This window comes from Asterias rubens, chromosome 1 (assembly GCF_902459465.1).
Source record: "Asterias rubens chromosome 1, eAstRub1.3, whole genome shotgun sequence".
NCBI lineage: Eukaryota > Metazoa > Echinodermata > Asteroidea > Forcipulatida > Asteriidae > Asterias > Asterias rubens.
In genome coordinates, this window is record NC_047062.1 from 29,496,282 (window position 1) to 29,521,594 (window position 25,313).

General features: G+C 42.2%; 1 protein-coding gene and 1 long non-coding RNA gene across 2 annotated transcripts; both read left to right on the forward strand.

Moving 5' to 3' along the window:
- The first annotated feature begins 8 nt into the window (after nucleotides 1-8).
- Nucleotides 9-11,280, forward strand: LOC117291636. Its single transcript, XR_004519181.1, has 3 exons — nucleotides 9-60; nucleotides 2,176-2,295; nucleotides 11,233-11,280. It is a non-coding gene; the product is annotated as an uncharacterized LOC117291636 (long non-coding RNA).
- A 1,612-nt stretch (nucleotides 11,281-12,892) lies between these two features.
- Nucleotides 12,893-23,486, forward strand: LOC117291628. Its single transcript, XM_033773466.1, has 4 exons — nucleotides 12,893-12,924; nucleotides 13,066-13,700; nucleotides 14,864-14,947; nucleotides 22,966-23,486. The coding sequence occupies exons 2-4, from the start codon at nucleotides 13,612-13,614 to the stop codon at nucleotides 23,156-23,158; spliced, it is 366 nt and encodes a 121-aa protein (XP_033629357.1). The 5' UTR covers nucleotides 12,893-12,924; nucleotides 13,066-13,611; the 3' UTR covers nucleotides 23,159-23,486.
- The last annotated feature ends 1,827 nt before the right edge of the window (nucleotides 23,487-25,313 follow it).

The following is a 25,313-nucleotide window of genomic DNA, read 5'->3' on the forward strand; positions in this document are numbered from 1 at the left end:
GCAAGGGGGTTTTCTACGAGGCAAAAAGCATGTGATAGAAAAGCATGAACAGTAGGCAAGGTAAAATTCCATTATTTTCTTCATTTTATGACAGTTTTTCTTTCATGTGCAATGCAGAATAACAATTAATATATGTTGGTGCTACTTCTCTTCAAATAAACCGGTTCTCTGGCATAGCTTTTTCTGAAAAGATTACAAAAATATTGATGTCGGGTTTTTTGTTTCGCCAGCGAATTTTTTTTTTAAGTGGTACACTGCAACTGCAAGTCCGGTGTCGACCGAAAGACTTTTATTTTAACAGAAATATTTCCAAATTTGTAATGCTCTTTGAACATGTGTAATGTAATCAGGGCCCAATTTATTTCATTAGAACTGTTTAAATAAAAAATAGTTGTTTTTAATTTAACTGTTTTCTGCTAAGCAATAAGCAAAATGACCACAGTCAAACTGCACACTCACCAGTGACCAGTCATCACACGTGTGTACTATTTTGGATGGTAACTTGGATGTTTTTTGGGAAAAGTTTCCGTATGGCACCACCACTTTTTCATTCGATATGAAATAAGGATAACTTTCCGTATGGCGCCACCACCTTTTCACTCATTTTCACAAAAAGGGATATCTCATTATTGAGGTAAATTAGATACTATATTATTTCATATCGAATGAAAAAGTGGTGGCGCCATACGGAAACTTTTCCTGAAATAATATAGTATCTAATTTACCTCAATGAGATATCCCTTTTTGTAAAAAAGTGTGAAAAAGTGGTGGCGCCATACAGAAAGTTATCCGTTTTTTGGAAAAGTTTCGGTATCACGCCACCATTTTTTTTATTCAATATGAAGCAATGCTAAAGTATCTGATTTTAAGCAAGACACTTAGGGCAGTGGACACTAATTATACTATTGGTAATTACTCGAAATAAAAATTATCGGAAAAGTTTCCGTATGGCGCCACCACTTTTTCATTCGATATCAAACAATATAGTATCTAATTTACCTCAATGAGATATCCCTTTTTGTAAAAATCAATGAAAAAGTGGTGGCGCCATACGGAAAGTTATCCAAATTATCAAAAAACTTTACTTGGTAACGAGTAATGGGGAGCTGTTTATACTATAGTATAAAACATTGTGAGAAACGGCTGCCTCTGAAGTAGTTGACAAGAAAGAAGTAATTTTTCACAAATTTGATTTCGAGACCTCAGAATTAGATTTTGAAGTCTCGAAAGCAAGCATCTGAAAGCACACAACTTCGTGTGACAAGGGTGTTTTTTCTTTCATTCTTATCTCGCAACTTTGACGACTAATTGACCTAAAATTTTCACAGGTTTGTTATTTATTTAAAGACACTGGACACTTGGTTATTGCCAAAGGCCAGTCTTCTCACTTGGTGTATCTCAACATGTGCATAAAATAAGAAACCTGTGAAAATTTGAGCTCGATAGGTCGTCAAATTTGTGAGATAATGATTAATCAATTTTATTAAACTAATTAATTTGTTTAAAATAAATACCAAAATACCAAATATCAGCTTTATGACCGAATAATTCTAGATCGAATGGAAAACAGATGGGAAATAAGCGTTGTTAAATTACAAAACTGGTCTTGATTTCCTCAATAAACATTTCCCAAAAATTACCCCTTCACTTTATAGTATGTATCACAGCACTGGGGCCCAACAATATTTTGTGGACAAGTTTTACTGCATTATTTCTATTACTTTTAAATAATTTCAGATGAATTTAAAGGGTCCAAGAAATGTCTCTGAAATGGCACCAGAGAGTATCTCTGACATAAAGTTTTCCCAGGGCCCTACAGCGGGCCCAGGACCCCATGCATAATGGCATCGCGCTACGCGACCCCAATTTAAAAGAAGTATTCAAACCGGCCACTTGAATTTTGTTCACCTGCTCAGCAAAAACTGTGGACAACCCTGTTAATTTACAATGTACTATGACTACAACCTTGATCATAGAAAAATTGGTGATAATACAAATCTTGGGGTGTTATTTGTATGCTTTGTTTTTCCTTCTTCCAAAAACGGTAACAAATTTTAGCAAAGTTTCAACAGGTCACCTATGTCCTAAAAACACAGTTGAAATTCTACATAATTTTTTTGTTATAATTGTGGGCCCATGCAGCATCATGTTATCTTCTCGGCTTGTTTTATGCAGTGTCAACCAACTTTGATTAAAGAGGCTTGTTACCACTAAAAGATGTGTCCCTCCAGTGTGAAGCATGTAAGCACATAGGCAAGGAACAGCGTGTTACAGCTACAACCTCAAGTTGCCCAGGTGAGTCAATATAAAAAACTTTCTTCTGTTTGTAGGCTCACAGTTTTGGACTTGTCACTCAGTGCATTTTTATTTTACAACCAACTTTGAGGCAATTCAACTGCAGAGATGCATGAAAATTAAGATTTAATGTTGGCTATTATTACCTATTACCAAACCAGGGTTCAATTTATTAAGCTGGCAAGCACAAACATTTGCTTAACACAACAACAAAATTGCAAAGCAAAAATAGCATACCAGCAGGAACAATGCTACCATTTGTTGCAACTGGTACTCCTATCGTTTCTTGCTCAGCCAATAAAAGTGCTAAGCAGAATTTTCTGCTGAACAGCTTTATGAAATTGGGCACTGCAAACTTATTCATGTCTCAATGCAATTAAACATTGAATATACCTTGTGAAGTGTTCATAAATGAATTATCCAAAAAGCAAAGATAATTTTACCCTCAAACATTATAATTATGTACACCCCCTTTTCATACGAAATAAATTTGTAAACAAAAGTAAAGCATTAGCCTCAATTGGTATTTATTCTGTATTTGTTTGTGATGTGTTTTGTTGTGAATGGCCTTGAAGAAAAGAGTCTTTCTCACCAAAATCCCCTAACTTTGTTGGATTGTACACTAATGGTTTATGGATACTTCCTGTAGTGTGTAAAGGAAATAAATTTGCCAGATTTTAATAATAATAATAGACCGTTTTTATATAGCGCTTTTCTTGCCCGAGGGGTGTCTAAAAGCGCTTCCGATATTATTACCCCTGGTCACTGGGCCTAAAATGATTCCTTAACCATCTCAGCTCCCTGGGGAGTATACAGCCTATTTGCAATATATGCGCTACTCGGCTAAACCAATCACAAGAACTAAGCTTGGGCGATATCATGATATTATCGAATATCGCGATATTAATTTGGAAACGATTTCGATATCGGATGGATTTGGTTTGAATCGAAATGTCGATATATCGAAAATACTCAAAAACTCGATATTTTTTTTACATCGAAATCGCCGATGTCACTTTTATAATCATATCGTAATATCGGATTTTCGATATATATAAAAATTTCGATGTTTTGAAAATTTCGATGTTCCTAAATGATATCGAAAATACCAAAAGAGTGTCCGATTATTTAAAAGAAATCTGTGTTTGAGTATTAGAAAAGCCGTCGTCGTTATGTAGTTTCATCATTTTGAGTTGCCCTATTAAATAAAATACGTTTTACAACCAAGTATGTCTGCATGTTCTTTGTGTTTTCGCCATCAGCCGCCGGCCCGCCGCAGAAGTTCACGACCCCGCAGCAAGCGCACGGTAAAACCTCAAAAGAAACCGCCGCTGCTGCCCTAGCCTATCGGCTGCAACTTCTCATTGTGCATGTGATCAAAATCAATGCGTCTTCATCACAGCATTATTGACTTTGCAAAAATACCCCGCAAAAACTTCCCCGAATCAACAAGACAAAACAAAACAAGGAAGAAAACAATCTTACGTTATACAGTAAAATAATATTTCTATCAATCCAAGGTATCGTAATGGCGTCATTTTGGTCAAATAAAGCCTACACGTTTTGTTGTTTTCGGTAAACAAGCTAACATTTCCGAGGAACTATATGCTTCGCAGACCACGCTGTCGGCGGCTATTGCGTGCGTACCAGCGAAGACTATGCTGTTGTACGGTTTAAGCGTGTACACCAGCGTGTATTGTTATTGCAATTCGGGGGGGAAACCCGTTTGCCCAAGCATGCGCAGACACATGCAGTCTTTGGTCAAGGCGGTATCGCGTGATGCGCTGAGTTATTTCGACAATAGAGGGCGTTCTAGCATTCAATGTTTCTTGCCTTTGTTATAGAATGCAAAGTAAAAAGACTACGACCCTTTATTGGAGACTATGTGACTGCATGCTACGTGCGTTGTATATTGTGATCGCTGAGTGGTAGGTCTGTGTTTTACGGGACTTTCTAGTGATTTTTTTTTTATGATTATCTCAACCATTTTCAACCGTAAAGGTAGTCTGCGCGCCCGTCGGACAACTTGATTGACACTTCTACGTCAATGCATCGGCAACTGACACCTTAATGTCGGCGAGTCACGCAACTCACAAAGGCTCTGTGTCATTTTGAGACGGCCAATCATGGCCAATCACGAATCGAGAATTGTGGTGAGCGTTCACCATTGGCCAAGCCAGCGGTAGCGGCGATCATACTTTGTTGTAAAACCAGAAATAATCGAGGCGGGACTACGCAATCTGAAATTGTTTGGACTACAAACAAGTTCGGGGGATCAGACAAAAACAGGTTGAAATGTAACCCTATTAAAATGTCAGTCTATGGCATATATATTTCTACCTCCATGAGTATACCAAGTGTTGTTTTTAGGCTTCCATCTTGCGCGCGGGAAATACTCGATATATCGAGTATACTCGATATTAAATTTTCGATATATCGGTTATGGGAAAAAACCGACATCGACGGACGTTATCTTGCACCCCATAGGTTTGGAGTAAAACCAGAAGAATAGGTCATTAGAACACCTCTCTTATGCTGTGACTGTCTCTTCTACAACTTTCACTTGGAGTTTGAAGACTGATGATGTCAAATTTAATTAATCGCGATTATATCGAATATCGCGATATTATGTTGGCGATATATCGTGAATAAAATAAATCGATATCACCCAAACTTAACCAGAACCATCTCTGCCCTCACAGGTTCCCATTTACCCCTGGGTGGAGAGAAACAATTATAGTTAAGTGTCTTGCTCAGGGACACAAGTGTCCTGACCAGGATTCGAACCCACACTCTGCTGAACAGAAGCATCAGAGCTTGAGTTCGGTGCTCTTAACCACTCGGCCACCTTGATCAATTCATTTTCACTATTGTGATGTGTATTCTGTCCAACTGGATGGGAATGTTTGTCGTAATGCCACAATGTGATGAGATCAAGCAAAATGAGTCTTTTGTCGACTGAGGTTATTTACTTTTTCTATACATTTGAAAAGAGCATCATGCTTTAATACTGTTAAAACCCCATATCATATTGATACTTATACTTTGTTTGGTTCAAAAGTTGTAAAAGTAGAAACTACGAAAGAATGAAAATGAGAAAAAGAAGTTTGAACATACAAAGGCACATTTTCTTAGAAAGCTTTAATTTTAACCTCTTTTTGATGTTATTTATCAGGAAAGAGGTTGCCTAAAAACAAAGATATATTTTGGCGTTTACATTTATTTGTAACATTGTTTTGACACATGAGTCGGGGGCTAGACCCAGTAAAATGCTATGCATTTCTTGTTACTTGTCATTGTCTCGTTCCACCAAGACCAAAAACTGTTTTTAAAAGCCAACACCCTCATTTGAGGCAAGACGAAGGGAGACACATGGTCTTCAATCACTTGAAGTCCGTGTGTTTGCATTTGATCTCTATTTATTTGTCTTGTTCATGCGCCAGATACGTTTACACGACATGAAGGAAACTAAATTAATATGGCAGTCATCGAGGATCCACCTGTCCAAAGAATGCAACAAAAACATCTTGAAAATGGGGGTGAACAAGAATTGTGGCCTATGTTTCTGTTAATTTGTTTTGTGTATGCTTTGTTTATGCTGCAGTAGGCTAATATACATGTAGACTCATGGCGCTGGCCCAAAATCCAGACAAGTTTACTGCTTTTGTTTTCTCCATGACACGCTCAAAAAAAGTTTCTGCACATCTTTCACATGCCTGATTATGCTGCAATACATCTTGGGAATTAAACAATTAGGCACGACTATATCTAGTGCTCGTAGTCATGATTTAGTTGAGGTGCAATTCGTCACTTCTAAAATTTCACTAGTCGCACAACACTACATGGCGTGTAGTATACATGTAGCAGTGTAGAAGACCAAATTTCCAGTGTGCATGATGATTTGAATTTCTGTTTGTTTGCCAAAAGAATTGTCTGGAAAGGAAGGTAACATCAGATGTTTTTAAAGTAAATAATGTGCCATGTTATTAATTTCTTTGTACACAAGTAAGATGCAGATGTTGCTTTCTGTGCTTGCCTGGTAATTTATGTGTAGGCCGACTGCAGTGGTCAATTTGGAAATAAATGTAGCACTACATTAAATTTAGTTTTGGTGTTTGACTGTACATTGAGGGGTCAAAATCTCTTAGCTGCTAACTGCATCTGATGAAAGTGTGGAAATGGTGTAGGACTGGTAGTGATCCAGCAATGCTGAGGTGTGTTCAAGCATTCACCTGGAGTGAACCTAAGCCACTGATGTCATCCAACCAGAGTGGAGATGATATAGGACTGGTAGTGATCCAGCTATGCTGAGGTGTATTCAAGCATTCACCTGGAGTGAACCTAAGCCACTGGTGTCATCCAACCAGAGTGGAGATGATATAGGACTGGTAGTGATCCAGCTATGCTGAGGTGTATTCAAGCATTCACCTGGAGGTGAACCTAAGCCACTGATGTCATCCAACCAGAGTGGAGATGATATAGGACTGGTAGTGATCCAGCTATGCTGAGGTGTGTTCACATTTACTACACTGATAATGCTGAGAGTGATGCAAGGGATGGATGGAGTTGATGATTACACTGTCATCCCACCAGAGTGGTGAAGTCCAACTGTTCCGACTTGGATGAGATCTGAAGGACTTTCTAATGACAACATGTATGAACACCGTCACCCTCCAGAAAGGAAAACAGCCACAAATCCTGCAGATCATATCCGAGGAAAGATGCAATGAGTCGCTTTGCAATGATGAGCAACCAGCATGTGATGTTATGCTAGGCTAGGCTTGACGTCCAAGACAGAGCTTGAAAGAGCGCTTAAAACAACCTGATGAAACCCTGAATTCCATGAGTCATTTAAACCCATCTGTTAAATGTGCATGGAAGGGAGCTAAAATTAGACGGACTTTAAGATGAGCAGTGTGATGGAAATGGCATGAGAGACTACTGTAAACTGAGACACATGCAAGAGTCTGGTGTACACAACTGAATGTGAGATTTAAGCATAAAAAAGGCATCAATGCTTGCTCTGCAGAGTGTGAATGTGAAGCTACTCAAGTTCCAGAAGTCCTTACATGATTGTGTGTGTAGCTGTGTACGTACACATTATGTCAAGCACCATCTAAAAGACACTCATACAGAGCTCAATTTCATAGCATCTGCTTACCGTAAGCAAAGAATCGCACTTGTGGAAGCAGTAAGCTGTGCTTACGTCAAGCGTATTTCTTAACAGAATAGCTGGAAATTTTGGCTTGTGCGTGTGTGTGTATGCTACCTTGCTAGGCATTCTACTTTGTTTACACAGCTAGCACAGAAATTTGACACTAATTGTGATTGTAAGCACATAATTCGGCGGTAAACAGAGATGTGAAATTGTACCCTGAAGAGAACAAGATGTGATGACTAGTCTAAACATTCTTGTCAAAAAGGGAATCACTTTTTGAAGGGAAGGTATAATTATGTTTGTTTTTAGTTTAGTGTTGATGTGGACTTTATATGTACTAAGGTATAACTGTCTAGAGACTAGCTTGCTATGTTATTTGATTTTATGCTTTGTTGCACCAAACACCCAATTGACTTGTGTTTTAGCGTAGGTCTAACCCAATTTCAAGGCTCTGCGTACTTTATGTAAGCGCTGTAGCAATGAGTTGTTGCGTGTTCACACCATGCCACTTAGCATGTTTCACTATAGGTATGCACAGCTATACTGCAAATTGGCACTTACCCTGAGCGGAGAATGATGGCAGTAAGCGTGGAATCCGCAGTAAGCTAAGCTATGAAATTGGGTATATACTTTTAGTCTTAACCACTAGACCAACAAGTCACTTTTTTGTTCACTTGTCCGGAAGGTTGGTATCAAAACATACACAATTTCATACTGAGGATGACACGGTTAAAAACGTATATAAATTTTTTTACTTATCATTAAAAACATGTTCTGTTTGGAGGGTACTATAAACCACCTGTGATCCTGAGTCTGATGTACCAGAGAGATGGGTGGCTGGACAGTTATCTACAAAACCTATTTTACAAATTTCTAGATCTGACTGAAGGCAAGTCACAGGAATCAAATTATGAGAGGCCTGAAGATACAAAACAAAAACAAAAGTTGATAACTTTATCAAAAAATAAGACTTTGATGCACTAGTCATAGACTGCTCAGCCAGAACACATGAACATTTTGTTTCACACTAGAAGATTAAATGTCCTTGATTTTGTCTTCATATTCCTGAATCAATTTTAGACTTTATCTGAATTCAGACTTTATGTCTGTCTGATGAAGAAAATCAGATGTTATTTTTCCTTCTCTAGTGCTGAAAAAACTCAAAAGTTCTCCAGGGGTGACCATAATGTAATAATTTCAATATAACTAAGAATTTGCATGCCTGTTACTTTTATGAAACCAATGACTCACCTAACGTCCGTCGATATATCGAAAATACTCAAAAACTCGATATTTTGTTTAAATCGAAATCGTAATATCGGATTTTCGATATATATCGAAAATTTCGATGTTTTGAAAATTTCGATGTTCCTAAATGATATCGAAAATACCAAAAGAGTGGGACTGTCCGATTATTTAAAAGAAATCTGTGTTTGAGTATTAGAAAAGCCATCGTCGTTATGTAGTTTCATCATTTTGAGTTGCCCTATTAAATAAAATACGTATTACAACCAAGTATGTCTGCATGTTCTTTGTGTTTTCGCCATCAGCCGCCGGCCCGCCGCTGAAGTTCACGACCCCGCGGCGAGCGCAAGGTAAAACCTCAAAAGAAACCGCTGCTGCTGCCCTAGCCTATCGGCTGTTTAAGATGCAACTTCCCATTGTGCATGTGGTCAAAATCAATGCGTCTTCATCACAGCATTATTTAGGGCCACTGATTTTCCGCGATCGCGGAAAACGGACGGAATTCGCGGAATCCGCCCTTTGAAACGGAAAACGGGATTTCAGAAAATTTGATTTTTTTTTTTTTTTTTTTTTTTTCTTGACGCCAAAACTATTGAAATTGCATTCTTTATTAAGATTCTTTTTGTTAAACTAAAAAGGCATCAGAAATCAGACCATTAAAAAGTACGAGATCGTAACCGTGGATCATTCTGTTCTACTTCACACCATCCTCAATGTTTACACACATGATGTACACACGTTGTTAACATGGTTAAGCGAAGGGCATTATTCGCGGCACGTTTTAAACATTTTTTGTTCACCCAAATTGCATTTTCTCCCTCTCTTTTACCAACAATAATACACAAACTAGCTTACCTATGATCTATAAGAACACATACAATGTTTTTTCATCTCGGAAAGGTCTAAAATAAAACCGTAAACTGTCAACATTCTGTCGCCAAAGCGAAAACAAAATGGCTGACATTTTGTTTGTGGATGGAGAATGGTCACGTCCATAGACTTGTTCCCAAGTCTTTGATCATGCTGAAACAGCGCCCTCTTGTGGATACACTCCTGTCATTAGCCTACAATGTGGCTGATGCAGAGGATCAACTGCAGTTTTAGACTTGGAATCAAGTCTATCACATCATGTGCATTGATACTGCAGTCACAGTGCAACCTTTTTAGAACAGCAGTATACAAAATAATCCACAATTATAAAAAAAAGTATTTTTTTTAAATTTGTCAGTTCAAATGAACATTTTACGAAGTCAACAGTGCAACTTATCTCAAATAAATTTGTATAAGTGTGTCCCTGGGTATTAAACAACCTTTTATCTAATTAAAAAAACATGAAACGGAATTTTTTGTGCCTGAAACGGAATTCATGTTTTTGCCAAACGGAATTTGCACTTTTCTGAAACGGAAAATCAGTGGCCCTAATTATTGACTTTGCAAAAATACCCCGCAAAAACTTCCCCGAATCAACAAGACAAAACAAAACACGGAAGAAAACAATCTTACGTTATACAGTAAAATAATCTTTCTATCAATCCAAGGTATCGTAATGGCGTCATTTTGGTCAAATAAAGCCTACACGTTGTGTTGTTTTCGGTAAACAAGCTAACATTTGCGAGGAACTATATGCTTCGCAGACCACGCTGTCGGCGGCTATTGCGTGCGTACCAGCGAAGACTATGCTGTTGTACAGTTTAAGCGTGCACACCAGCGTGTATGGTTATTGCAATTCGGGGGGAAAACCCGTTTGCCCAAGCATGCGCAGACACATGCAGTCTTTGGACAAGGCGGTATCGCGTGATGCACTGCGTTATTTCGACAATAGAGGGCGTTCTAGCATTCAATGTTTCTTGCCTTTGCAAAGTAAAAGGACTACGAGCCTTTATTGGATACTATGTGACTGCATGCTGCGTGGTAGGTCTGTGTTTTGCGGGACTTTCTAGTGATTTTTTCAACCGTAAAGGTAGTCCGCGCGCCCGTCGGACAACTTGATTGACACTTCTACGTCAATGCATCGGCAACTGACACCTTAATGTCGGCGAGACACGCAACTCACAAAGGCTCTGTGTCATTTTGAGACAGCCAATCATGGCCAATCAAGAATCGAGAATTGTGGTGAGCGTTCACCAATTGGCCAAGCCAGCGGTAGCGGCGATCATACTTTGTTGTAAAACCAGAAATAATCGGGGCGGGACTACGCAATCTGAAATTGTTTGGACTACAAAAGAGTTCGGGGGATCAGACAAAAACAGGTTGAAATGTAACCCTATTAAACTGTCAGTCTATGGTACATATATTTCTACCTCCATGAGTATACCAAGTGCTGTTTTTAGGCTTCCATCTTGCGCGCGGGAAATACTCGATATATCGAGTATACTCGATATTAAATTTTCGATATATCGGTTATGGGAAAAAACCGACATCGACGGACGTTAGACTCACCACTGGGGGAGGGGGGGGGGGCCTCTAAATTTGTCCATTAAATTTTTTATTTTTTTTTAGTCTTTACTGTTCAAATGTTGTATGATTCTTTGCAGATGGTGCATGTGTGTAAGTGGACACTCGTCAAGGACCAGAACGAGGCAAAGTATCTTTTTTCACATGTCGTTACATGTCGTTATAAAATAGCGTGTACTGTTCTGTTTGAATATGTCAAAGCGTCTTATCTTGCTTAAAATAGCATGGATGAAAACACTAAACAAGTATGTGTCAATATACATTTTTGCACAGAGGAATGTTTTTTTTTAATACAGCAAAACAGAGATTCTGCGCATTGAACAGGGTGGTTATGAGCCCTTTACGAGTCTTTATTATTATTATTATTAAAATCGCAATTGAACGCTTAAGCAACTGATGCTGTGATGTCTGTATGTTTTAAAGAATCTATCAGCATGCTCCAGTGTTAAGAGACACTGGACACTATTGGTAATTGTCAAAGATCAGTCTTCTCACATGGTGTATCTCAACATATGCATAAAATAAACCTGTGAAAATTTGAGCTCAATCGGTCGTCGAAGTTGCGAGATATTAATGAAAGAAAAAAACACCCTTGTCGCACCATGGTCACACGAAGTTGTGTGCTTTCAGATATTGATTTCAAGACCTCAAATTCTAAATCTGAGGTCTCGAAATCAAATTCATGGAAAATTACTTCTTTCTCGAAGGAGGAGCTGTTTCTCACAATGTTTTATACTATCAACCTCTCCCCATTACTTGTAATCAAGAAAGGTTTTGTGATAATAATTATTTTGAGTAATTACGAAGAGTGTCCACTGCCTTTAAAGCCATTGGACCCTTTCGGTACAGAAAAAAAAAAAAAATCACAGATTTACAAATAACTTACAGGGTTTACAGAAGGTAGTGGTGAAAGACTTCCCTTGAAATATTATTCCATGAAATGCTTTACTTTTTGAGAAAACAGTAAAACAATATAAATTCTCGTTAGCGAGAATTATGGAGTTATTTTAAACACATGTCATGACACGGCGAAACGCGCGGATACACGGGTGGGTTTTCCCGTTATTTTCTCCAGACTCCGATGACCGATTGAGCCTTAATTTTCACAGGTTTGTTATTTGATATATAGAAGTTGTGATTCACGAAGTGTGGGCCTTGGACAAAAGTGTTTACCGAAATGGTCCAATGGGTTTAAACACGAGTATCAAGACAAACTAAATAGCATTTGGTGAAGGTTCGTCATTTTCTAGATCAGTTTCATTCTGAGAGTTCACTGACAAAGCGCTAACCAGTACCCAACCTTAAGTGAAATGTTTCAGGCACTTACATCACCAAATATTCCTTGTGATTATTTTGACAATCAAAATGATCCCAATATGCATGACCTCCTTCAAACAGTTTGTTTTGGCTGCTCACAATGTTGGTCTTTGTCACTCCTTGTAGGTTGAAAAGTTTTACAAAACTTGTAATAGTAAAATTAGAATTGGTTTTTGCTAACAAATCAGTTGCTGGCAGTGTAAGCACTTTATGTTATCCACCATAAACATAAACTGACAGTTTGATATCGATCGGCCATCTGGCTCACGAGAAAATAGTGAAAAAACGATTACACATTTTGCATGACATCGATGCAAAAACTAACAATGAAAAAAACGCTCACTGAGTGATAAACTCCAAACCGGGAAATAGTTTCATTTATTTCTCATCAAGTTTGACATTTCAGACAGAAATATTTCAAGGGATGTTTTCTACTATCATCATCAATAGACCGTGTAAGTTGTATGTAAGTCTGTGATAAATGTTTTGTACTTGAAGATATAGAAATCAAATCAAAGAAAAGCAATCAATTGAAACTAATTGCTTTAATAATGGGCAATGTTTAAAATAGGCATTTTGTTGTTGTTGTGTTGCAGTCAGTCAAAGACATCTACCCATCAACAAAGAGATGTCAAAGACCAACCTATGATGCAGGAGCTCAAAGACCCGTCAACAAAGAGATGTCTTAGACCAGCCTATGATGCAGGATCTCAAAGACATCTACCCGTCAACGAAGAGATGTCAAAGACCAACCTATGATGCAGGAGCTCAAAGACCCGTCAATAAAGAGATGTCTGAGACCAGCCTATGATGCAGGATCTCAAAGACATCTACCCGTCAACAAAGAGATGTCAAAGACCAACCTATGATGCAGGAGCTCAAAGACCCGTCAATAAAGAGATGTCTAAGACCAGCCTATGATGCAGGAGCTCAAAGACATCTACCCGTCAACAAAGAGATGTCAAAGACCAACCTATGATGCAGGAGCTCAAAGACCCGTCAATAAAGAGATGTCTAAGACCAGCCTATGATGCAGGATCTCAAAGACTTCTACCCGTCACCAAAGAGATGTCTTAGACCAGCCTATGATGCAGGAGCTCAAAGACATCTACCTATCAACATAGAGATGTCAAGACCAGCCGATGATGCAGGAGCTCAAAGACATCTACCCATCAACAAAGAGATGTCTAAGACCAGCCTATAATGCAGAAGCTACACTACCCAGCAAAAGGTAAGTTCACAACAAGTATACTCTTGGTTTGTAATAAAATTAATGTGCAGAATGCATGCTATTGCTCTTTTTAGTCATTTCTTGTATCGTTACAATTCATTCAAAGATATTTGTATTTTGTTGGGCAAAACCTATTAGGGTTGACAGGTTCGGTAGTGATTTTATTTCTGGGTTAAATGATTTTGGGAAACTCCTAAAACATGTTAAACCCAAACAGCAAGACACAGTCTCAGTATTTGGTTCTTATTATTGCAATTTGCAAAATAAGATTTTATTCTCAAAGAGGACTTCTGATAATAGAGTTCCTACCAGCACTTATCTTCGTGAACTGTTTCAAGCAATTGAGACCCCTCCCCCTCAAGTAACTCTTGTGTGTTTTGATTGCAACAATCACAGTATTCCTGTTCATGGGTTCCTTCGATAATTTTGTTGCTGCTTCAAATGCGTGTTTTGTCTTTATTTAAGTTTGATTGAGAAAAAAAGAAAAAAGTTTGAGGGAAATTCAAATTATCAAACTGAATGTTTTCATGAGAAACAGTGAAGGTAGTGGTAGCACTGTAAGACTTACTTAAAGGGAAGGTACACCTTTGGAACCTTTAAAGACCAGTCTTCTCACTTGGTGTGTCCCATCATTACCATAAAATAGCAAGCCTGTGAAAATTTGAGCTCAATTGGTCACCGAAGTTGCGAGACAATGATGAAAGAAAAAAAAAACCCTTGTTGGACGAATTTGTGTGCTTTCATTTCAGATAAGAACAAAAGAATTCTAGCTAGAAGTCTTTTATTATTTTAGTGAGATTACCTCTTTCTCAAAAACTATGTTACTTCAGAGGGAGTCGTTTCCCACAATGTTTAACACTATCAACAGCTCTCCAATGCTTGTTACCAAGTCAGTTTTTAAGTTAATTGTTTTGAGTAATTACCAACTGTGTACCTTTCTTTTAACTACATGAACACAAGTCATGAGCTTTGGTAACAAAAACTACTTCAATTTAGTTGTTGCCTTGAAGCTTTGCAGTTTTTTTTTGTGTAACTAGTTAGTCTTAAAGTGAAGTCACTTCCGTCCTTGTTATCTATCAGACTATACATATCTCTAGCATTGTTTTAATGATATGTTTTTAAACACTCAATGTTATGAATTGGGCATTTTGGTTGTAATACAGAAAATGTTCTGCGTCTCCGAAGACATCAGCAAGTAGACGTCCAAGACCAGCCTACGTTGAAGGAGCTACACTCTCCAGCAGAAGGTAATTGCACAAAAGTATACTCATCAGTTACCCCTGACACCAAATGAATGTGTAGAATGCATGATGCTCTTTAAACAGTGCCCCAAATCCCCCTGCCACCTTTCCCCTGCAACGCTGGTGGTTGCCAGATGAATCAACAGAGACTCCTCTAGGCTTCACAGATCTGACCACAACTACGACGTTTCTCGCAGAACCATTAACGCAAGGCCACCAAAGCTTTTCATTGCCCCTTGGCATGGCAATTGCAACTTAAATTGTGTGGCCTCTTCGGCTCTATGCCACTGGTCGCTGATATCCGTTCACTGTCGTTTCTTGAACGGCAGACCTTTGGTTCTAAGCCACTGGTTGCTGATGACAGGTTACTGTTGTTTCTTGAGCGCTGGCCTCTGGTTCTAAACCACTGGTTACCAATGTTCGTTCAATGTCGTTTCTTGAACGGCAGGCCTCTGGTTCTATGCAACTGGTTTCCGATGTCTCACTATCATATCTTGAGCGACAGGCCTTTGGTTCTATGCTTTTTAAAGCAAGCAATCACATCCCTGTTGCTGATATCAGCTCACTCTTGTTTCTGAAGCGCATGCTTCTGGTTCTTTGCCAGAGACGGCCAATGTTTGTTCACTGTCATTTCTGGAACGGCAGGCCTATATGCCACGTGTTGCTGATATCGCCACAGGATGCACATTTTGGTTCACTGTTGTTTTTTGGAGCCCAGGCTTCTGGTTCTATGCAAGAGGTTGACGATGTTCGTTCACTGTCATTTCTTGAACAGCAGGCCTCTGGTTAAATACCACTGGTTGCTGATGTCATCTTGCTGTAGTTTCTCGAGCTCGGGCTTTTGGTTCTATGCCAGAGGTTGCCAATGTCGGCTCACCATTGTTTCTTGAATGGCAGGCCTCTGGTTCTAAGCCCCTGGTTGCCGATGTCGGCTCACTGTTGTTTCTTGAGCGCAGGCCTCTGGTTCTAAGCCACTGGTTGCCGATGTCTGCTCACCACTGTTTCTTGAGTGCAGGCCTCTGGTTCTAAGCCACCAAGTTGCCAATGTCGGCTCACCATTGTTTCTTGAGCGCAGGCCTCTGGTTCTAAGCCACTCGTTACTGATGTCGGCTCACTGTTGTTTCTTGAGTGCAGGCGTCTGGTTCTAAACCACTGGTTGCTGATGTCTGCTCACTGTCGTTTCTTAAACAGCAGGCTTATGGTTGTATGCCACAGGTTGCCGATGTCTGCTCACTGTCGTTTCTTGAACGGCAGGCCTCTGGTTCTATGCCACAGGTTGCTGATGTCTGCTCACTGTCGTTTCTTAAACGGCAGGCCTATGGTTGTATGCCACAGGTTGCCGCTGTCTGCTCACTGTTGTTTCTTGAGTGCAGGCGTCTGGTTCTAAGCCACTGGTTGCTGATGTCTGCTCACTGTCGTTTCTTAAACAGCAGGCTTATGGTTGTATGCCACAGGTTGCCGATGTCTGCTCACTGTCGTTTCTTGAACGGCAGGCCTCTGGTTCTATGCCACAGGTTGCTGATGTCTGCTCACTGTCGTTTCTTAAACGGCAGGCCTATGGTTGTATGCCACAGGTTGCCGCTGTCTGCTCACTGTCGTTTCTTGAAGGGCAGGCCTCTGGTTCTACGCCACAGGTTGCTGATGTCTGCTCACTGTCGTTTCTTAAACGGCAGGCCTATGGTTGTATGCCACAGGATGCAGATGTCTGCTCACTGTCGTTTCTTGAACGGCAGGCCTCTGGTTCAATGCCACAGGTTGCCGATGTCTGCTCACTGTCGTTTCTTGAACGGCAGGCCTCTGGTTCAATGCCACAGGTTGCCAATGTCTGCTCACTGTCGTTTCTTGAGCGGCAGGCCTCTTGTTCTTAGCCACTGGTTGGCGATATCGGCTCACTGTCATTTCTTGAGCGCTGCCTCTGTTTCTATTCCACAGGTTGTCGATGTCTGCTCACTGTCGCTTCTTGAACGGCAGGCCTCTGGTTCCATGCCACAGGTTGCTGATGTCTGCTCACTGTCGTTTCTTAAACGGCAGGCCTATGGTTCTTTGCCACAGGTTGCCGCTGTCTGCTCACTGTCGTTTCTTGAATGGCAGGCCTCTGGTTCTACGCCACAGGTTGCTGATGTCTGCTCACTGTCGTTTCTTAAACGGCAGGCCTATGGTTGTATGCCACAGGTTGCCGATGTCTGCTCACTGTCGTTTTTTGAACGTCAGGCCTATGGTTCTACGCCACAGGTTGCTGATGTCTGCTCACTGTCGTTTCTTAAACTGCAGGCCTATGGTTGTATGCCACAGGTTGCCAATGTCTGCTCACTGTCGTTTCTTGAGCAGCAGGCCTCTGGTTCTACGCCACAGGTTAATGATGTCTGCTCACTGTCGTTTCTTAAACGGCAGGCCTATGGTTGTATGCCACAGGTTGCCAATGTCTGCTCACTGTCGTTTCCTGAGCAGCAGGCCTCTGGTTCTACGCCACAGGTTGCTGATGTCTGCTCACTGTCGTTTCTTAAACGGCAGGCCTATGGTTGTATGCAACAGGTTGCCAATGTCTGCTCACTGTCGTTTTTTGAACGGCAGGCCTCTGGTTCAATGCCACAGGTTGCCAATGTCTGCTCACTGTCGTTTCTGGAGCGGCAGGCCTCTTGTTCTTAGCCACTGGTTGGCGATATCGGCTCACTGTCATTTCTTGAGCGCTGCCTCTGTTTCTATTCCACAGGTTGCCGATGTCTGCTCACTGTTGCTTCTTGAACGGCAGGCCTCTGGTTCTATGCCACAGGTTGCTGATGTCTGCTCACTGTCGTTTCTTAAACGGCAGGCCTATGGTTCTTTGCCACAGGTTGCCGCTGTCTGCTCACTGTCGTTTCTTGAATGGCAGGCCTCTGGTTCTACGCCACAGGTTGCTGATGTCTGCTCACTGTCGTTTCTTAAACGGCAGGCCTATGGTTGTATGCCACAGGTTGCCGATGTCTGCTCACTGTCGTTTTTTGAACGTAAGGCCTATGGTTCTACGCCACAGGTTGCTGATGTCTGCTCACTGTCGTTTCTTAAACTGCAGGCCTATGGTTGTATGCCACAGGTTGCCAATGTCTGCTCACTGTCGTTTCTTGAGCAGCAGGCCTCTGGTTCTACGCCACAGGTTAATGATGTCTGCTCACTGTCGTTTCTTAAACGGCAGGCCTATGGTTGTATGCCACAGGTTGCCAATGTCTGCTCACTGTCGTTTCCTGAGCAGCAGGCCTCTGGTTCTACGCCACAGGTTGCTGATGTCTGCTCACTGTCGTTTCTTAAACGGCAGGCCTATGGTTGTATGCAACAGGTTGCCAATGTCTGCTCACTGTCGTTTTTTGAACGGCAGGCCTCTGGTTCAATGCCACAGGTTGCCAATGTCTGCTCACTGTCGTTTCTGGAGCGGCAGGCCTCTTGTTCTTAGCCACTGGTTGGCGATATCGGCTCACTGTCATTTCTTGAGCGCTGCCTCTGTTTCTATTCCACAGGTTGCCGATGTCTGCTCACTGTTGCTTCTTGAACGGCAGGCCTCTGGTTCTATGCCACAGGTTGCTGATGTCTGCTCACTGTCGTTTCTTAAACGGCAGGCCTATGGTTCTTTGCCACAGGTTGCCGCTGTCTGCTCACTGTCGTTTCTTGAATGGCAGGCCTCTGGTTCTACGCCACAGGTTGCTGATGTCTGCTCACTGTCGTTTCTTAAACGGCAGGCCTATGGTTGTATGCCACAGGTTGCCGATGTCTGCTCACTGTCGTTTTTTCAACGTAAGGCCTATGGTTCTATGCCACAGGTTGCTGATGTCTGCTCACTGTCGTTTCTTAAACGGCAGGCCTATGGTTGTATGCCACAGGTTGCCAATGTCTGCTCACTGTCGTTTTTTGAATGGCAGACCTATGGTTCTACGCCACAGGTTGCTGATGTCTGCTCACTGTCGTTTCTTAAACGGCAGGCCTATGGTTGTATCCCACAGGTTGCCGATGTCTGCTCACTGTCGTTTCTTGAACGGCAGGCCTCTGGTTCTACGCCACAGGTTGCTGATGTCTGCTCACTGTCGTTTCTTAAACGGCAGGCCTATGGTTGTATGCCACAGGTTGCCAATGTCTGCTCACTGTCGTTTCTTGAGCAGCAGGCCTCTGGTTCTACGCCACAGGTTGCTGATGTCTGCTCACTGTCGTTTCTTAAACGGCAGGCCTATGGTTGTATGCAACAGGTTGCCAATGTCTGCTCACTGTCTTTTTTTGAACGGCAGGCCTCTGGTTCTACGCCACAGGTTGCTGATGTCTGCTCACTGTCGTTTCTTAAACGGCAGGCCTATGGTTGTATGCAACAGGTTGCTGATGTCTGCTCACTGTCGTTTTTTGAACGGCAGGCCTATGGTTCTACGCCACAGGTTGCTGATGTCTGCTCACTGTTGTTTCTTAAACAGCAGGCCTATGGTTGTATGCCACAGGTTGCCGATGTCTGCTCACTGTCGTTTTTTGAACGGCAGACCTATGGTTCTATGCCACAGGTTGCTGATGTCTGCTCACTGTCGTTTTTTGAACGGCAGGCCTCTGGTTCTATGCCACAGGTTGCCAATGTCTGCTCACTGTCGTTTCTTGAACGGCAGGCCTCTTGTTCTTAGCCACTGGTTGGCGATATCGGCTCACTGTCATTTCTTGAGCGCTGCCTCTGTTTCTATTCCACAGGTTGCCGATGTCTGCTCACTGTCGCTTCTTGAACGGCAGGCCTCTGGTTCTATGCCACAGGTTGCTGATGTCTGCTCACTGTCGTTTCTTAAACGGCAGGCCTATGGTTCTTTGCCACAGGTTGCCGCTGTCTGCTCACTGTCGTTTCTTGAATGGCAGGCCTCTGGTTCTACGCCACAGGTTGCTGATGTCTGCTCACTGTCGTTTCTTAAACGGCAGGCCTATGGTTGTATGCCACAGGTTGCCGATGTCTGCTCACTGTCGTTTTTTGAACGTCAGGCCTATGGTTCTACGCCACAGGTTGCTGATGTCTGCTCACTGTCGTTTCTTAAACGGCAGGCCTATGGTTGTATGCCACAGGTTGCCAATGTCTGCTCACTGTCGTTTCTTGAGCAGCAGGCCTCTGGTTCTACGCCACAGGTTGCTGATGTCTGCTCACTGTCGTTTCTTAAACGGCAGGCCTATGGTTGTATGCAACAGGTTGCCAATGTCTGCTCACTGTCGTTTTTTGAACGGCAGGCCTATGGTTCTACGCCACAGGTTGCTGATGTCTGCTCACTGTTGTTTCTTAAACGGCAGGCCTATGATTGTTTGCCACAGGTTGCCGATGTCTGCTCACTGTCGTTTTTTGAATGGCAGACCTATGGTTCTACGCCACAGGTTGCTGATGTCTGCTCACTGTCGTTTCTTAAACGGCAGGCCTATGGTTGTATCCCACAGGTTGCCGATGTCTGCTCACTGTCGTTTCTTGAACGGCAGGCCTCTGGTTCTACGCCACAGGTTGCTGATGTCTGCTCACTGTCGTTTCTTAAACGGCAGGCCTATGGTTGTATGCCACAGGTTGCCAATGTCTGCTCACTGTTGTTTCTTGAGCAGCAGGCCTCTGGTTCTACGCCACAGGTTGCTGATGTCTGCTCACTGTCGTTTCTTACATGGCAGGCCTATGGTTGTATGCAACAGGTTGCCAATGTCTGCTCACTGTCGTTTTTTGAACGGCAGGCCTCTGGTTCTACGCCACAGGTTGCTTATGTCTGCTCACTGTCGTTTCTTAAACGGCAGGCCTATGGTTGTATGCAACAGGTTGCCAATGTCTGCTCACTGTCGTTTTTTGAACGGCAGGCCTATGGTTCTACGCCACAGGTTGCTGATGTCTGCTCACTGTTGTTTCTTAAACAGCAGGCCTATGGTTGTATGCCACAGGTTGCCGATGTCTGCTCACTGTCGTTTCTTAAACGGCAGGCCTATGGTTCTACGTCACAGGTTGCTGATGTCTGCTCACTGTCGTTTCTTAAACGGCAGGCCTATGGTTGTATGCCACAGGTTGCCAATGTCTGCTCACTGTCGTTTTTTTAACGTCAGGCCTATGGTTCTACGCCACAGGTTGCTGATGTCTGCTCACTGTCGTTTCTTAAACGGCAGGCCTATGGTTGTATGCCACAGGTTGCCAATGTCTGCTCACTGTCGTTTCTTGAGCAGCAGGCCTCTGGTTCTACGCCACAGGTTGCTGATGTCTGCTCACTGTCGTTTCTTAAACGGCAGGCCTATGGTTGTATGCCACAGGTTGCCAATGTCTGCTCACTGTCGTTTCTTGAGCAGCAGGCCTCTGGTTCTACGCCACAGGTTGCTGATGTCTGCTCACTGTCGTTTCTTACACGGCAGGCCTATGGTTGTATGCAACAGGTTGCCAATGTCTGCTCACTGTCGTTTTTTGAACGGCAGGCCTATGGTTCTACGCCACAGGTTGCTGATGTCTGCTCACTGTTGTTTCTTAAACGGCAGGCCTATGATTGTTTGCCACAGGTTGCTGATGTCTGCTCACTGTCGTTTCTTAAACGGCAGGCCTATGGTTGTATGCCACAGGTTGCCATTGTCTGCTCACTGTCGTTTCTTGAGCAGCAGGCCTCTGGTTCTACGCCACAGGTTGCTGATGTCTGCTCACTGTCGTTTTTTAAACAGCAGGCCTATGGTTGTATGCAACAGGTTGCCAATGTCTGCTCACTGTCGTTTTTTGAACGGCAGGCCTGTGGTTCGACGCCACAGGTTGCTGATGTCTGCTCACTGTCGTTTCTTAAACGGCAGGCCTATGGTTGTATGCCACAGGTTGCCAATGTCTGCTCACTGTCGTTTCTTGAGCAGCAGGCCTCTGGTTCTACGCCACAGGTTGCTGATGTCTGCTCACTGTCGTTTCTTAAACGGCAGGCCTATGGTTGTATGCAACAGGTTGCCAATGTCTGCTCACTGTCGTTTCTTGAGCAGCAGGCCTCTGGTTCTACGCCACAGGTTGCTGATGTCTGCTCACTGTCGTTTCTTAAACGGCAGGCCTATGGTTGTATGCAACAGGTTGCCAATGTCTGCTCACTGTCGTTTTTTGAACGGCAGGCCTATGGTTCTACGCCACAGGTTGCTGATGTCTGCTCACTGTCGTTTCTTAAACGGCAGGCCTCTGGTTGTATCCCACAGGTTGCTGATGTCTGCTCACTGTCGTTTCTTGAACGGCAGGCCTCTGGTTCTATGCCACAGGTTGCCAATGTCTGCTCACTGTCATTTCTTGAACGGCAGGCCTCTTGTTCTTAGCCACTGGTTGGCGATATCGGCTCACTGTCATTTCTTGAACGGCAGGCCTCTTGTTCTTAGCCACTGGTTGGCGATATCGGCTCACTGTCATTTCTTGAGCGCTGCCTCTGTTTCTATTCCACAGGTTGCCGCTGTCTGCTCACTGTCATTTCTTGAATGGCAGGCCTCTGGTTCTACGCCACAGGTTGCTGATGTCTGCTCACTGTCGTTTCTTAAACGGCAGGCCTATGGTTGTATGCCACAGGTTGCCGATGTCTGCTCACTGTCGTTTCTTGAACGGCAGGCCTCTGGTTCTATGCCACTGGTTGCCGATGTCGATTCACTGTCATTCCTTGAGTGCAAGCCTCTGTCACACAAAGTGGAAAATTACTTAATTTCTCAAAAAGTACGTTACTTCAGAAAGTGAGCCCATTCTCACATTGTTTAATACTATCAGCAGCTAGTATTTTAAGCTAAACATTATTTTGAGTAATTACCGGTACCAATAGTGTCCACTGTTTTAAACATAAGTTGAATAAGTGTCAATTTTTGCTGCTTATTACAATTTGTTCAAGGACAAATGTCTGCTGTTTGACACTCAATTTAGAGTTAAAAGTCTTTGGAATTGTATTTAGTTTCTTTTGGGTTAGAAAGATTTTGGGAAAATACCTAGGCAACCTTCATTTTAAACCATCAAGCCAAATTTGTTGCTGTTGGAAGTTTAAATTGTGCATTTAAAATTGATGGCAGATTTTAATTTCTGGTCCTCAAACTTGACCTTTCAGAGACGGAGATAAAGGGAATAGTTTCCTGAAAAGAAGTACAGAATGGAATCACAACTACTTATGTCATCAAGGATACTCGGGGAGTAAAGGAGAGCAACTCATATTAAACATCGCTATCGTCAAAACATCTAAACTGCAAGCAATTATGGATGTAACAACCGCGTTTGTTGTCTTCAACAGTAAGGTATTTTAAATGTGATTATTAACTGAAATGTATTCAGAACCCTGCACCAAGCCATTTGGCACGGTCTCCAAGAAATGAGCACATCATCCCGATTCTTTGCGGTCTCCACTGGCTGCCGATCAAGGACCATTATTGTGTTCAAACCAATCTCGCTCTTGCATGTATCTCTGAACTTATAACCTGAACTTATACCCTTGTATACACCTCCTCGTTGTCTTTCGCTCATCATCACAGTGTCTACTGTAAGGTCCCCACAGAGTCTCTACTTCGCATTATGGGGTTTGATGCTGCTCCAACCTTATGGAATGGTCTTCCTCTTATTGTTCGCCAAGCTACTTCGGTCACTTCCTTCAACAGTTGTTTGAAAACTCATTTGTTTTCGAAATAAAGATGCACTTGTTGTGCTATTAATTTTCGTTTTAGCTGATCAATTTAATGTTGTTTTTATGGCCAGATGCTGAGGATCTTGGCTAAGGGTGTAAGTGCTGGTAACCTCTCCCCTTTTTAAATATGTTTCAAATTTATAATGCACTTCTTGTGCTTTCAATTCTTTATTTAGCGAATCATTTCTGGGGGTTTTTATGGCCAGATGCTGAGGATCTTGGCTAAGGGTGTAAGTGCTGGTAACCTCTCCCCTTTTTAAATATGTTTTCTATTGGACACTATGGGTAATTACTCAAAATAATGTTTAGCTTAAAAATTTAATTTTTAACTTGCAATGGAGAGCTACATGTATTGATGGTATAAAACAATGTGAGAAACGGCTCCTACTGACGTAATGTAGTTTTTGTGAATGAAGTAAATTCTCAGTCAGATAATAAAGACTTCAGCTGAAGCCTTTTATTATGCATCTGAAAGCACACAAAGTAATTTTCTTTTATTATTCTCTTGCAACTTCGATGGCCAATTGTGCCCAAATTTGTTATTTTATGCATATGTTGGGATAAACCAAGTGAGAATACTGGTCTTTGATCATTACCAAACGTGTCCAGTGCCTTTAAAAGTATCTTTCATTATTGTTATTATGATTTTAATTAACATCTTGTAAATAAGTACACCATTGCAAGCAAGCACAAATGCGATTTTGTTTGCGCTTTGAAATTGCGATAAATTGCGAAATTGCGTGTTTAAGCAAAATTTGCGAGGTGGTGCGGCGGTTAGATTAAAGGGACCTGGACACTTGCACGTGGCATGTGGGGTCCTACTTCCGGCTCGGGCCACTGGGTGGTTGATCTTAAAGGTGCATTTGGGCTCCTCATCTGTCAGGATGGTGCCGGTGTTATCAGAAGTATGGTTGACCAACGGAAGTAGTCCCTAGTCCTTTCAACTAGGGACCGCGTTACTAAGAGTAGGGAGGCTGTCCTGGCGCCGAAGTTGGGACAGTGGACCGGACCCGTCCCCTTAAGGGGCGGTGCAATTGGCTCTTACGATCTCAGAAAGCGCGTGGGGCTGGTATCCTGGAACCTGCACGTTGGTAGCCCTGCTAATTGAACAAAGCTTACCAGGATGACAATCAGCAAAATCTGATGACAAAAAATCCTTGCGATGGTGAACTTATGTATAATGTTGTACTTAAATAGTTTTATAATTATAAGCTTTTAGGCTCAGGCAAAGATAGCACATTAATAAACTATGTTGGAGAACCCCCTCCCAAAAGAAAGGTTAAATTTAAAAATGAATAGAACAGAATATTCCTTACCCTAATCTTGCAACAAAGAATACATCAGCTTTGGGAGACGACAGCGTTTTGAAGGCATCTCACCCCAGTATGATGTCTTGCAGTGTATCCCATTATAGTCTGTCTCTTATCATGGGAGTATCAGCTCCTATAATGGTGACATTGTGAGATTGCACTTATCATGCGAAGGTGCGTGCCACTTCTGCATTGATGCGGAGGTGTGTGCCACTTCTGCCTTGTGTGGAGGTGGGTGCTGCTTCTTCACGGTCAAACTCCCTTAGGCTCAGGCAAAGATAGCACATCAATTTACTATGTTGAAGAATTCCCCCCAAAACGAAATGTTAAATTGAAAAATGAATAGAACAGAATATTCCTTACCCTAATCTTGCAACAAAGAATACATCAGCTTTGGGAGACGACAGCGTTTTGAAGGCATCTCACCCCAGTATGATGTCTTGCAGTGTATCCCATTATAGTCTGTCTCTT

Bases quoted from the DNA above. Each gene is read 5' to 3' on its own strand.
- LOC117291628 (XM_033773466.1), top strand. From the start codon at position 13,612: ATGATGCAGGAGCTCAAAGACATCTACCCATCAACAAAGAGATGTCTA. The intron at 13,701-14,863 runs GTAAGTTCACAA...GTTGTAATACAG, and splicing joins GCTACACTACCCAGCAAAAG to AAAATGTTCTGCGTCTCCGA. The intron at 14,948-22,965 runs GTAATTGCACAA...TTGACCTTTCAG, and splicing joins GCTACACTCTCCAGCAGAAG to AGACGGAGATAAAGGGAATA.